We start from the raw sequence: 13509 nt of genomic DNA on the forward strand, positions 1-13509 counted from the left end.
GAAATAACACATTAGAGACGAATCAATCATATCCCTTTTTATAAATACAACCGAATATGAATTTGGAGGGGTAAAAAAAAAGATTATAATGATAGTTGATTTTCTGAAATTTGGATTTCTTGCAAATTTTTCATGTTAATTATGAAAGTATCAGTAGATATGTTTGATAACGTAACAGAATATATATTTTACATATCGATGCATAAAAGGAAGTTTTTAAGTGTAACCTTCATTGTATTTAAAACAAAAGTTGTTTATGTTTATTCCCACGTTTAATATGTATTCTATTGTTCCTCTTTTTTTTATAAATCATAATCAAATAAATAGTTCTAGTCGCCTCATCCGAAAGCTCCAAAAAAAAGGTAATAATTACTTCAAACTATTTTATATAATTTCCGTCAAATCCGTAAATATGAGTAACAACTCATTTGAAAGTAGGAAATTTTTCATTAGAAAATGAATTTGTTTGGAAAAATCTATTACATACTTTTACAGCCACAAATTATTTGTGAAAGTAAAAGTATGGTAAAAAAAATTGTCGCTTACACGTACGACTGTGACATTACTTGCTATTATATTATCACTATGCCATTTAACTTCTGAGTATATGTTTGTAAGTTTAATTATGATAAGTTGCATAACTTTTAACTTGTATTGAATATCTATGCTTTTTCCGGTAAGTATTTTTAAAATATGTTATTTCCGCTTGCATTAGAAATTTTATTTTCCATGGTATTTCTTGGTGAAAGCGAAATGAGACTTCCCTGTTTTGTAGTTGATCAGCAAACAAAAGCGAAACCAACCACTTATATCAATAGTGTATACATAATACGAAAACCAATTTTTTGATTCAACAACAACGTTATGATAATATTTACACTACCCATCTTAGATATTGTATGCTTGAAAATACTCCACACAGATTTCAAAGCTCTTTTTTAAGGCAACAGGTAAGGATGTGCAGCCTATTAGATCGTTGTATCATTTGTTGGTGCTCCTTGTAAAAAAGATAAATACATACCCTCTGTTATTTCAGAAAGTTCTTCATATTATTGCATCAAGTATCTCACAAAGTGGACTTCTGTTAACGGATTTATTATCCAAGGGAAGATATCACAAGCCTCGTCTACTCTAAAAATTTAGCCATTTTTTAATGTCATTTATCACTCGATCAAATTTTTTTAACGTAAGTTCAAAACAATTCCCTAATAAGTTTACCATTTCGAATTTCTCAAAGGCACTTCTTCACTATACATATTTTGACTCAAATAACTACAGGGCCATACAAAGATACAATATTAGAGAGAGAGAGAGAGAGAGCAAGAGAAGATCACGTTTCCACACGTGCTGCAGGCCAATAGTCACACCGTAAAGGTAGATCAGAATAGTGGTTCAGCGTGAGCTCGAAATCGCATACAAGCTACATATACGCACGTGCCTGACTCGCTTACCTTCACCTAGACCTTTCTCGCGTGCAAGAAACCAGAGCTGGTGGCTGTGCTGCTGCCGCTGCAACTGCTGGCGGTAGCAGAGGGGATCTTGATATAAAAGGTCCCATACGGAGTTGCTCGCCTATCAGAGGGACCACGACACTTTGTACCATTTGGTGGCACTGTTTTGGACCTCACAACACATAAGCACGTGGAGTAGCTGTAAAGAACCGCTTGCAGTTCTGTCGGTTTTCCGTGCATCATGCGGCTCCTGGTGAGTTTTCACACATTACTTTAAACTTCATTTGTGCTACGTAGGTCTGATACCAGAACGATGAGAGAATTTCGAGTGAATTTTATTTTGTTTTCAATTTTTTTGGGGTATTTCTATTTGTATGTTGATATCGCTTATCCATCTACGTATTTATGACTATGCAGAAAAGAAACATTATCACCAACTACGTAGATTTGCAATTTTGGGTTACAGGAAATAATTGGTTAAAAAAAGCATTAAAATATAATTTAATTTTCATATTTAAAATACGGCATTGAAATTGAAACCTCTTTGCACAGATTATAGCTCTCGGACTAGTAGCTACATTGTCAGCTGTGTCCTGCAAAAACCACCAAGCTCACCGTCGAGAAAATGGCCCACCACGAAGATACAAGGATACGAAAAACAAGCGAGGAATCGGTGACTACCCGTTTGGCCCTCACTACGGTGGTCCATCGTTCCAGAACTTCCAGTCACCACCACAATCATCAGCACCATCTTTTCCTCAAGGCATCCCAAGTTTCGGAGGTTATGGAGGCATCGGTACTGGAGCTCCGCTTGGCCTAGCTCCCGGTCTGATTGGTCTTCCATCTCAGGCATCACCTAGTTTTTCGGCGCTGGGCACCAATCTTGGTGGGATAGGGGGTTTTGGATCTTTGGGACAACCTCTGGGTTCTGGCTACGGTCTTCAGTCATCAGACATAAATCTAGCTGGCTTACTTGGAGGCTCATCAGGACAGGGTACTTACTCATCATCTGGCCTAAGTTTCTTGACGTCCGACAAAAATGGCCCAGTGACATTTTCCGCCCAATCACCATCAGCTGGGCAGTTACAACAGTCATACACGCCCGCGTACGCGTCGTCATCTCCAGTGGGATCGAGCAGCTATTCCTCTCCTGTGGTCTTTGGATCCTCGCAGGGATCATCTGGTCATCTCCAACCATATGGTCAATCCTCATCCAACCTGGGCCATGGCCTCTCCCTCACCTCCTTGACATCTGGAGGCGGTGTTACCTATGGTTCTCCGTCGTCATCATCGTCATCCATGTCAATTGGTGACTCTACGGCTCACGCGGTCACCGGTAGCTACATGATATCCCAGCCGAGTGGATCTTCGGCCAGTTATAACATTCCGGTATCTGCTCTCACATCTTCATCATCCACTCGTTATGCACTATCTATCCCTACTTCCTCTTATAGTTCGGGATCTAGTAATTCTGGAGGAAGTGGCAGCGGGTCTGCGATGCCCTATACTTCTCTCTCGGGCTCGCATCCGATGGGAGGTTATTCCATGAAGTACTCCCATTCACCATCAGATGGAAACAGTTACGGGGCTGACCCGCAACAGAGCGCCACCTACGGCAGCCCCACGAAGGTAGCAATGGTAAGCTTTGGCAATCCCAGCTCATATCGGGGTCCTAGTGGCAGCACTTCTAGTGCCTACTCTGGCGGTTCTACTGGTTCAAGCTACCAACTATCAGTGCCGAACTATTCGAGCGATAGCAGCTCTGATTCTAGAAAACAACCGAGCACCCCGCTGACGAGCTATGGCACCCCAGCCATGCCTTACTCCATCCCGTCCACCAGCTACGGTACCCCTAGCAGTAGTCAATATATTTCTAGCTCACATTACAATTCAGCACCTAGCACAGGACACATGATTGGCTATGCTTCATCGTCACCATCCACTGGATATGTTTCTGGTTCCCTTAATGGCTACGGTGTAAGTACCACCGGTCTACCCTACCAAGCTGATTCCACTTACAAAAATTCAGGTGGCAGCTACGAATCGTCCAACATATCCTTTATGGGATCGTCGAGTGGTGGTAGTAGTAGCAGCAACAGCGAATCTTCAAGCGAAGACAATATCATTTCAAATTACAGGATTCCCGATTCCATATCAAACTCGATAGAGAACTACGGCTCGCAGGTGTACACCGGAGTTGGAGATCTCAGCACTGCCTACTCGAATCTCTCACCGCGTTACATTCGACATCCTGCAGGCAGGACGTCATACGCTACCTACGTCGAAGCCAACGATTTCGCGGGTAGTAGTGGCAGCAGCAGTTCGGGTTACGACACGATTTCGTATTCCGTGCCTAGTGGAAAGTATTAAGTGAAAATGGGGCCGTGCGCTCGAGTAGAGTACCCCCGGTATGATGATCATGTTGTCACGTGTGTGTCCGTGTGCGTATGTGGTTGAGCGCATCAAGAGAACAAAGGACCTTCGGCACCTAAACGGGACTGTTGGCCAAATAAATTCGATTCTCTTGATTCGTTCACGTTTGCAAATAGTCAGTCGTACGTGTAGTCCGAGAAAGTTGTGTCTCAAACTCACCAGTATACGATTTTACTTTTGAAGCACTTTGAATCATTACATTACTTTTTTTGTACAAAATACGATTACTTCGAGATTATTCACACATCTAATTTTCTGCGATAAAGTGTAGCTGTATATGTAAAGTTACTGACTTATTGTGACTTGTTTATTTATGCACTGCGTTGATACCTTAAGTCTTAATAGTTGTGTGTTTTTATACCTTATAATTTATCTTTGTTATGTTTTGTAATAAAAAGGTTTCGAAATTAACTGTCATCTGTTTATTTTTTTACTTAAAACTCATCGTAACAATTTTTTTTACTGCAAATCAATATTTTTCAACTGAACAAGCTTTTTAACTATCTTGTATTATATTCTTCCGACTACAGTATACTTTTCTTTTTTCGCGATTAACAACTGATTTTACTGTGATTGTTTATTATTTTTTTGGACACTTGTATGGATTTTATGAAAAATCGTTGTTTTTTGGGCATTGGATTCGTAAAATTACACTTGAATTACTTTCAAGTGAAGAATAATTTTCGAAATTTTTCATACAAAAACTTTCGAAGCTTATTAAAAGGTTTTTTTTCCTCGAAAGCTTGATTAAAAAGTAGTTTGCATAAGAAACTTCCACCCCAGAAAAAGCAGAAACCATCGGAAAACTTTTTTTTTTTTCTTTTAAAAGTTGGACTATTTCTTTTTAATCACCAAAGAAAGTACGCGGACAAGTTGGCAGGAAGCAGCGAATCTATATGTAGCTACGACCGGTCCCGCGAGTACAAGGTTTGTCCTTCCAGCCAAATGAAGGGAGCAACGCCCTTATCCTTCTCCTTAGCGCTCAAGCCAAGTCTCCCTGGCTTCGCAGATCGGATCGAATTAATGACTCGAGATTTTCCAACGAGTTTGCCCCATCTTGGTCAACTCCTACCTTCTGCCCATGACAAAAAGCTCGTCTTACTACTCCACTCTCGCTGAGTTGGTCTTCTGTTTTCCGCTGTCGTCGACGTCGCTGGCACGTTCGATTTCAGTATTAGAAAGTTAATCGAGTTCACCCGCGGGATCTCGTTTTTCAAGCTTGGCTCGCGCGTTATGCTACTTTTGAGTAAAAAATCGATTCAAGGGATTGAATTGCATCTTGGAAGCAGCTCGCTTTCATTTACATCTTATCACTTTTACTGTGAGTAGCCTGTCAATTATGCTTCATTTGGATTTTCTCGTTTATGGAAGTACATCTGAAGCTGATGAAGAAAATACTCATTGCGTTTTGTGGCACGTTAACAACTTGGATCCTTTTGAGAGGTGCAAAATAACTTTTCGATCAAAAGACCAATGTTTTATATGACTAGCAAAAGTATTACGAACATGCATACAACTATTTCTGATACCTTGTCTTGCTAAGAATGAGAACAAATAAAACATGTTTTTTTTTTCTCAACTGATTAGTAATGATTTTTAACACTAAAAAAAAAAAAGTTTGATGGGAAAACTTTAGTGTTTTCTGAGTGGTATACAATTTTTGAAACGCACGAATGCCCAGTAGGGCCCGCTAAAGTAAAGTTTTAATTTTTTAATTTCTTGAACTGTGTAATAAAAATTATAGTCTTGGCTTCAAAAAAGGGATTAAAATTTTTAGAAGTTTTTTTTATTAATTTTAAGAGTTATAAGTATTCTTTTATTTGTAATATGTATAAGATTTCACACATAATATGTAGAATAGTTGTAAAAAATAAAAAAATCAATTGTTTATAAGATTTTGAAATGATAACCATTCAAAAATATTACATAGCAGTAAAGGCAACTTTCTTTTGCAACTAAACAAAATAATTGTGTATCTTTGCAGTTTAATTTTAGTCATAAGTACGTAAGACTTAAAAAAAAAATTACCATTACAAAACGATAGTATTTGTGACAAACTTCTACAAGAATTGTAAATAAAAAATATAATAAGTTTAATAACTTGTTGAAGCGGTTTGAAAATAGTTTCATATGGGGTAAGATGGATCTTAGCAATTTGGAAACGGTAGACTTATGTGATTTCATACCGTTGTATCTACTGCTTTTGCACTTACCGCTAATAGCAGAAAATAGTTTTACCAAGTTGTACAACATTAGATGCTGTTCTCTTATTCAACTTAGCAACTGTTTTTTTTCATTCAGTTTAACCAATCTTGTAGCTGACCTAAGGCTTTTACTCGAAAACTGATTTCTCTTATTTGTGTATTTTTCTGTTCAGGGCGTTTCTGTGTATTACAACGTTCTATGTTACAAATTAGCAGTTTCGTATTATTTAAAACTCATTTTGTGAATAGCTGTTTTGAAAAATTTAAAGAAAAAAACCTGTGAATAATAAAACCATTGAAAAAATAGAATCCCTTAATAGTCCATAATTAGCTGATTGTAAGTTGTCTGGAGGAACTGAGTCAATCACCTTATCATCTTTTTATTATTTAATTTATCAATGGAGATGATTCAAGATATTCTACGATCCAACCAGTTAAATATTCCAAATTCAGACCAAGGATTTACCAAGAAAATGCTCGTTAATTCGCCTTTTTCCCATTTATTCGCAGATGGGCGCATTTAAAGGTTTTTTTTTCTTCTCTTCTATTAATGTAAAACCCGATTTTGTACCTTTTTCATTTGTTCTTTGTTGTAACTTAGTTTTTTATATCTTTTGCCAAAGTATAACCATCCCTGTACATTATTTTCCTCGTCAATATATCTACTCGATCTCTAACTTATTATTAAGTACATGGTTTGTCGTTCTATCAGTTGATGGTTTTTTTTTTTTTTTTTTTTTCCATGTAGTCATGCTTACATATGTATTTGTCTTGAAATTTAATTCTATTTTTTATCAACTTGATGTGATTGAATCACCGGGAATGTGATAGTTTTCTCCTTAAAAATAAAACCGGAAGTATTATCTTGGAGTATCGATGCTACCCTTAATTGTATTAAATTTATCACGATGTCATTTTAAAAAAAAACCTCACGCCAAAAAAAAAAGGTTTTGATTATTTAGAAACGTATTTTTTTTTTTTTTTTTTTTTTGCAAGTGTCCCTTCACCCGCACGAGAACAAGTGTATAACCTCATTAAAGTCATGAAAATTGTACGTGAGTAATTGCAGATATAAAATTGACAAACTAGATAAAAAGAAATACTTCTTCCCCAAAATCCCATTGTTCACACCTTAGAGATATGAATTCAATAACTTAAAACCAGGTAGTCCTGAACAATCCAGATAACATGAAAAAAAAAAAAAAAAATTTCCTGACCATCCTTTCCTTCGATTCTATTTTGCATCAACTACTATCCATATATAATTGTCAAATTAACTCTACGACCAACAAATCCATCAAACGGGGTAAATCTTCATCATCGTCCGCCAGACAAAGATCGCCACGAACTCTCGGGAGGCTCGCGACGCGCGATCCTTTATATACTACTTAGCTTCCCACATGAGCAAACCGAGAGAGCGGAGTGCTGTTTCAATCCTGCCTGTCGTCGTCCAAATAAACCATTCCAGGTGCGGTCGAAGACAGCCATATCATACCCAAACAGGTAGGCCCACATCCAACTGACCGCTACCACTTGAACCCGCAACTATCCACAAGTGAAAGTAAAAGCCGGCCCCACGGGGTCTCCTCCCGTGTACACCGGCTCGCGGTCAGCCATAAACGCCTCTCTGTGCCCCATATGTGCTCTCTGCCCGAGGGCACGAGAAAAAAATCGAGAGCGAAACCAGCGGTAACTATTTTTTTTTTCTCTCTCTCTCTCTCTCCACCCGTGTCCGACGCAGGACGACTTTCGCGCTCTCTCGCGAGCAAAGAAAATCGGAGAGGAAGCGGGAAAGTGATTCCGACCAGCCGGTTTTCTCGCGCGCCGCGGATTGTTGTTCCCGCGGATCCTCTCGGGGGAGGGGGTGGGCTGGCTCGCGGAAGAAAGGAGGAGGGAGGAACAATGCAGGCGCGGAAGGGCTCGAACACAAGTGTGCATCGATTCAACGGCCTGTTGGCGAAAGGAAGGAAATCGAGGATCATTGCGTGCGGGGGGGGGGGGAGTTCCGCTGCTCTCCAACTACAGTTTCCTGTAAGTTTCCTCCCGTCTTTTGGACCTTTTTTCTTCATACATATATACCTTCACTTTTTTTCTTTTCTTTTCTTTTCGTCGGTCGAGTTTACCGAGTTAACGGCAACGCGGCTCCTTCTTCCATTGTGTCGTGCTTTTTTCTCCGGAAGGAGGGGAGAAGGCGATCACCTTCCGCTTGGCCGGGCTCGCATTCGCCTCTAATGACAGGGTCCGGTCTTGGCACGCTGGTGAGGATTTTATTGCCGTTGTCGATTCGGAGGAAAAAAAATGGGGGGGTAAGGGGGTTGGTCAAATGTTATCTTGCCTTTTGCGGAAGAGGAAGAGATAGGGGGAGGGGGATATCTGATCCTGCCGTGGACGGTCTTTTATTTTATTTTGTAATTGGTGTGTTTATTGGTGATCGATGGAGTTTTTCTTCCGGGCTGTCTATTGTATACAATTGTAAGGTGGACGTGACAATTTTGGGACCCATTTTTCATTGTTTCGTACACAGTTTCATTTGAAAAGTTAAATCACATTTCTACAACCACCACTTTTGATTTCCTTTATATTCCTTCTATATGACAATGCATAGTTCTCATTTATCTTGGGCAACACTTACATCTATACGTTGTAATTGATACGTTTGTTTGTGTGCGTTGTTTTGATTCGTTAAAATTATCTATAATATTAATTTCAATGGCCTAAAAACAATTGTTGGTATAAATAACACACTGAACAGTGAGCTCTCGAATGCAAACAAATGTTAAATAAAATTTTTTTTAGAGTTATCAAAAGTTAGATATATTCTGCAGAAACTCAATAGACATAAACTTTGATGGGATATATCAGAAATGTAACTTTTGTGAGAAACAGTCCAACGTCAGTTTCAAAAAGAAACTTTAATGGAAAATCAATGTGTGATGTTCATTTTTTTGTGACAAAAAGTTTCCACGAGAAACATCGTAAGCCTTCCTCAAAAAGAGTACGATGAAACATGGGCTGGTTCTTAATCAAAATTCAGCCAGATAACGCGTTTAGTGGAAATACGCACACCATCATCCCGAAGCAACAAACTGCAAATACATTTTTTTATCTACCACGTCTCACGGGCTTCTGGCTGCAGCATCCGCATGCAAAAGCATCGAGCGTTGAAAAAACCTCGCTTTTACGATCACCGTCAAAACAGAACCCGCAGCTGGAGAGCAAATCACCGGCCGCGCGTCCAATCCAAAAACCATGACCACCGGACACCCTTTCAATAAAACTTGCCGAGGAGTCGAATCCGGTAGGGATCGTAAAAATGTTCTCGACCTCCGTTCCTCGGACCATTGCTCTCCCGAGCCGGACAGCGTGTAATTCGACGTAATTAAAGTCCGCGCGGCGCCAACACACGCAAACCACCAAGAGACCCACGTGTTTTTGTGCACCTACTTGGCGAGGTAATTTATTCCTAACGATCGTTGGCTCCTGGGAGTCTGAATACACGTACACGTGCACGCAAAGACACACTGGTCTCGCGGGTGGATCTATACCTCTATACCACCTGCTGGTTTTCACCAGCTAGATAGTCCATGGGCGTTTGCTTTTACGCATATACGTGCAACCAGCCGGTGTACAGCTCATGGGCGTACGTGCACGTACGTTGGTCGAAAGAGAGAAAAGTCAAACGAGTTTCTGCAGGCCGATATTTTCATCGGCTGGAAGCCGGGGGTATAAAGGAGAAATTCAGTGTCGGCTGATCTATCATTGACCGGCGGGCCGTCGTCGGGTGCCCGTATAGTCGTGAACAGCAAGCGTATACAGAGCGAGTGTGCGGGTGTGCGGCTATAGTGGGTGGAAGAGCGTTTGGGGACCTCTGGATACCTTAACTAATTGATGACACCGTAGTAGTCGGAAGAGGATTTTTGTCTTCTTTTTTTTACTTTTTTTTTTTTTTTTGTTTTTTCAGTCCGTGGCAAAGGTCCTAGCGGTCAAAGGATGTTCACGATGAAGTTTCTCGTTAGTAGACGCTTTGATTTTTGTTCGATATTGCACTTGATCGTTTTGCCAGCTTCACTTTGGATATTGGTTATTGAAAGGCTGACCAAGGGGCAGTGATCGTGAGATCAGCATAATTTCATACAGAATTATACAGTCAGTGCTAGTAGAATTCTGCTGAAAGTACTATCACTGCCAAGGGGAAATATTTTCTACTGCTTACTTCATTGGCGGGAATAGCTGGTATTTACAGTTGCCAACTAATCATAGTAACGTTTACCAAATACTTTTTTTTCACTAATGGTCAATTGTAATACGTATTAACAGCTCTAGATTTTTGCCATTACTAACAGGTACAAACCAGTTCTCTTGAAGATTTGTATTCATATTTCATAAAAACAGATAATAATTCAGTTATTGGTTGTATATGTTTGTATAACTAACAACTTACTACTTATCGTTTTTAACCACTTGTGTGTAACTATACAAGTATAACTACAACTATAGGTAATGAATAATTATTATGGTTAGTCTTTTAAATAATATCACATCTCACTAAAACGCAGTTATTTAACAAAAATTTGTAATGGGTTGAAAAAGGCAGGTATCCTGATTGTGAGTTCGGAATAAAGCTAACATATTATATCAATATACACTTTGAAAATTGAGTATCAACTTTTGATCTAAGGTTTTTTTTTACTTGCTTCCGTAAATAAAATTTAGATGTTGAAATAAAAAAAAAAAAAATATTACCTTCTTTCACCTAACACAAACCATAAACTCACTTATTACTACAAAGCATGGTTGCTCTTTAAACATACTATAAACTCCAGAAAACGCAATGGTTTGTTTTTGTTAGAAAATAAATCATCTATCGTTAAATTTTATTTCTGTGTAAACTTTGGGTCACTGTTATTTTCCATAAACAATTTTTTTTTTATTAAATTTATTCACTAACGAAAATAATCAACCAATTACTGCAGCTCAGCTGTAAAAATTACTATTAATAATGAGTTACACAGAAAATAGAAATTTTAAAAATTCCTTTTACAGAGATTTCAATTTGTGGATTGGTAAATTTTTAAATTTCGACCCAACTATTTGCCTATCATAGCACCAAGTTCAATTGTTACGCTCTACAGCGCTTAGTTGATCTGTTCATAACGTTATTTTTTCAAAAAACGTACAACTATATTCGATTCGTGACGATTCACCCATCCAATCGACTTTTGACTACGTTTGAAAAACACGAGTTAAAATCCCGAAACTATATTCCACATACTCCAAAACGTTAATCCTGAAGAGTATACATCTTACTGTATTGCAGATCCTCGTGCTCTTTTCACCGGCAGTGATATGCGTGCAGCGCTACCGCAAGAGCACAAACCCGAACGATGAGCCCTTTTTACCGATCCATCCGGAGTACCCCTACAACCCGAAGTTGATGAAACGCGGTATCGAGCAAATCTCAGGACCGCAGTCCCCGCAACAGCCGCCACAGCAGCAGGCCCAGAATCTCGCCCAACTGAGCCCCGAGCTATACGCGCCAAAAGTAGACGCGCGTGATCCTTACTCGGCCAGCTACGGTCAGAACCCCTACTTGGGTGGGCCAGCCTACGACAACCCCTACGCCAAGTCAGCCGCAACGACCAGCGCACTGGCCACCTCGCCCTACCTGTCCCCCTACTCCCCCACCTCGCCCTCCTTTGGATCTAGTCCTTACGGACTCCTAGGTTCCTACGGCAGTCCCTTCCCTGGGTCTGTGCCTGGCTATGGTGGTGGGACCACTCCAGGGCCATACTCTGCCGCTCTGGGAGCGTACGGTGCCAGCCCCTACGGTGGCACTGCCGCTGCCGGGGCATACCCAAACTACTACTACCAGCCCCCGTACTACTATCCAAACTACTACAACCAGCCTCCTTACCCACCACCCCCGGGCTACCCAGTGGGGCCCTACAAGCCCAAGGACGAGAACGAAGATGACGACGACGACGAGGTGGACGAGAAGCGCAGGTCCAAGGCCAGAAAGTCCGGGAACAGCAAGAATAGGCTGCGGGAGTCGGACCGCGACTCAACCAACAACCACTACGTCGACGGCGCGAATTTCATCATCTCCAGTGCCAAGGATCTCGATGGGGAGTCGAGCACCCACAGGACCCCCAGCACTTACAACCAGATCGAGGACTCGGACGTCCACCCGCACACCGTAACCCTGCCAAAGGCCACCTACCGGCTCGTCAGCGTTTCCGGGCAGGGCTCTCCCTCACCGGTCGGTTACGTGAAGATCCAGCAATTGGAGCAGCTGATGCGCCAGGCCCTGGCCAGACTACTGGCCCAAAATGCCGCCCAGCAAGCCAGTCTCGTCCAAATCCAGGAGGTCGCCCAGAACCAAGCCAAGGACACCGAGCCGTACCTCGCCCTACCCAACAACGTCCCAGCCAAGACGGGGCTCAGCTACGTCGTTAACCCAACGATCCTCAACAGAGTGACGCCCGGCCAGTACAACCCGAGCCAGCTCATCAACACCCAGGCGTTCCTGGGCAACGGGGTGAGTGGCAAGCAGAAGCCGGTGACGAGCGTGAGCCTGCAGCAATCGCCTGGTGTCTACATACCACCTAAGGCCCAAGGTGGTGTCGAGCAATCCTCGCCAAACGACTACGGGGACTATGACTCCGCCGACAGCGCCACCAGCCGGGGTTTTCAGCCAACCGCCGAGCCGGCGCGCGGTAACCTCTACTCGACTTACCGGCCGACGCAGCAGACGAGCCTCGAGGACGTCAACTTTGGCAGCAAGCAGAAGAGCAAGAGCTAGACGCTGACGTATATATATGGTTGTTGTTGGTATATATACTTGAGGCTTTTTACATGCGATTCGAGGCTAAACGCTAGGTGTTAAGACTTTGTGTGATTTTAAATTATTTTTTTTTTTTGTTTTTCTTGTTAATGTAATCGTACCTTTTTATTTTCTTCCAAATTACATTTTTTGTGAGCGAAAGACTGCCATGAACCACCCATCAGTTCCGGAAGTTCCACGGTGTGTTGATGTTATACAGTAGAACACGATGCAATCCCGATTGCCAATCGACTGTTATTGTTTTATTTTGATCGGTGGATGTGGTCGTTTGATGCACATTGTAACGTTGTAACAAATGTATCTTATGCATACCAATGCTAGTTTAATATTAGCACATGCACTAATAAAATCATTTACTTTTATGGAATTTGATAATCCTGTTGTTGAAGTTATTCGAATGATATTACTTCCAAAGATATTATTTTAATAAACATAAACTCTTTTTGCGGAAAAATTTGTACTATTGTACAACCGATGCACGTGGGATCGTAGATTATGGTTGAACTGTTTTTGAATCAAATTCACTGTATTAACAAACACTTTCGTAACTATAAAATCTGTAAACAATTTTATTATT

The 13509-nt window shown here is 40.9% G+C and overlaps 2 protein-coding genes across 2 annotated transcripts; both read left to right on the forward strand.

The window, feature by feature from the left end:
• The first annotated feature begins 1692 nt into the window (after nt 1-1692).
• LOC149375596 (uncharacterized) lies at nt 1693-3821 on the forward strand. The gene is made up of 2 exons (XM_089598798.1): nt 1693-1704; nt 2004-3821. Exons 1-2 carry the CDS (start codon nt 1693-1695, stop codon nt 3819-3821), a joined length of 1830 nt encoding a protein of 609 aa, XP_089454924.1.
• A 5274-nt stretch (nt 3822-9095) lies between these two features.
• Nucleotides 9096-12890, forward strand: LOC149375597 (uncharacterized). Its single transcript, XM_089598799.1, has 2 exons — nt 9096-9317; nt 11382-12890. Exons 1-2 carry the CDS (start codon nt 9096-9098, stop codon nt 12888-12890), a joined length of 1731 nt encoding a protein of 576 aa, XP_089454925.1.
• Nucleotides 12891-13509: the final 619 nt, after the last annotated feature.

The sequence above is a fragment of the Copidosoma floridanum genome, unplaced genomic scaffold (assembly GCF_036245765.1).
Source record: "Copidosoma floridanum isolate Cflo_tuat_1 unplaced genomic scaffold, Cflo_Japanese_pri ptg000006l, whole genome shotgun sequence".
Lineage (NCBI taxonomy): Eukaryota > Metazoa > Arthropoda > Insecta > Hymenoptera > Encyrtidae > Copidosoma > Copidosoma floridanum.

Coding starts and splice junctions, on each gene's coding strand:
- LOC149375597 (XM_089598799.1), top strand. CDS start 9,096: ATGGGCTGGTTCTTAATCAAAATTCAGCCAGATAACGCGTTTAGTGGA. Junction 9,318..11,381: donor TGGAGAGCAAATCACCGGCC/GCGCGTCCAATC, acceptor TTAATCCTGAAG/AGTATACATCTTACTGTATT.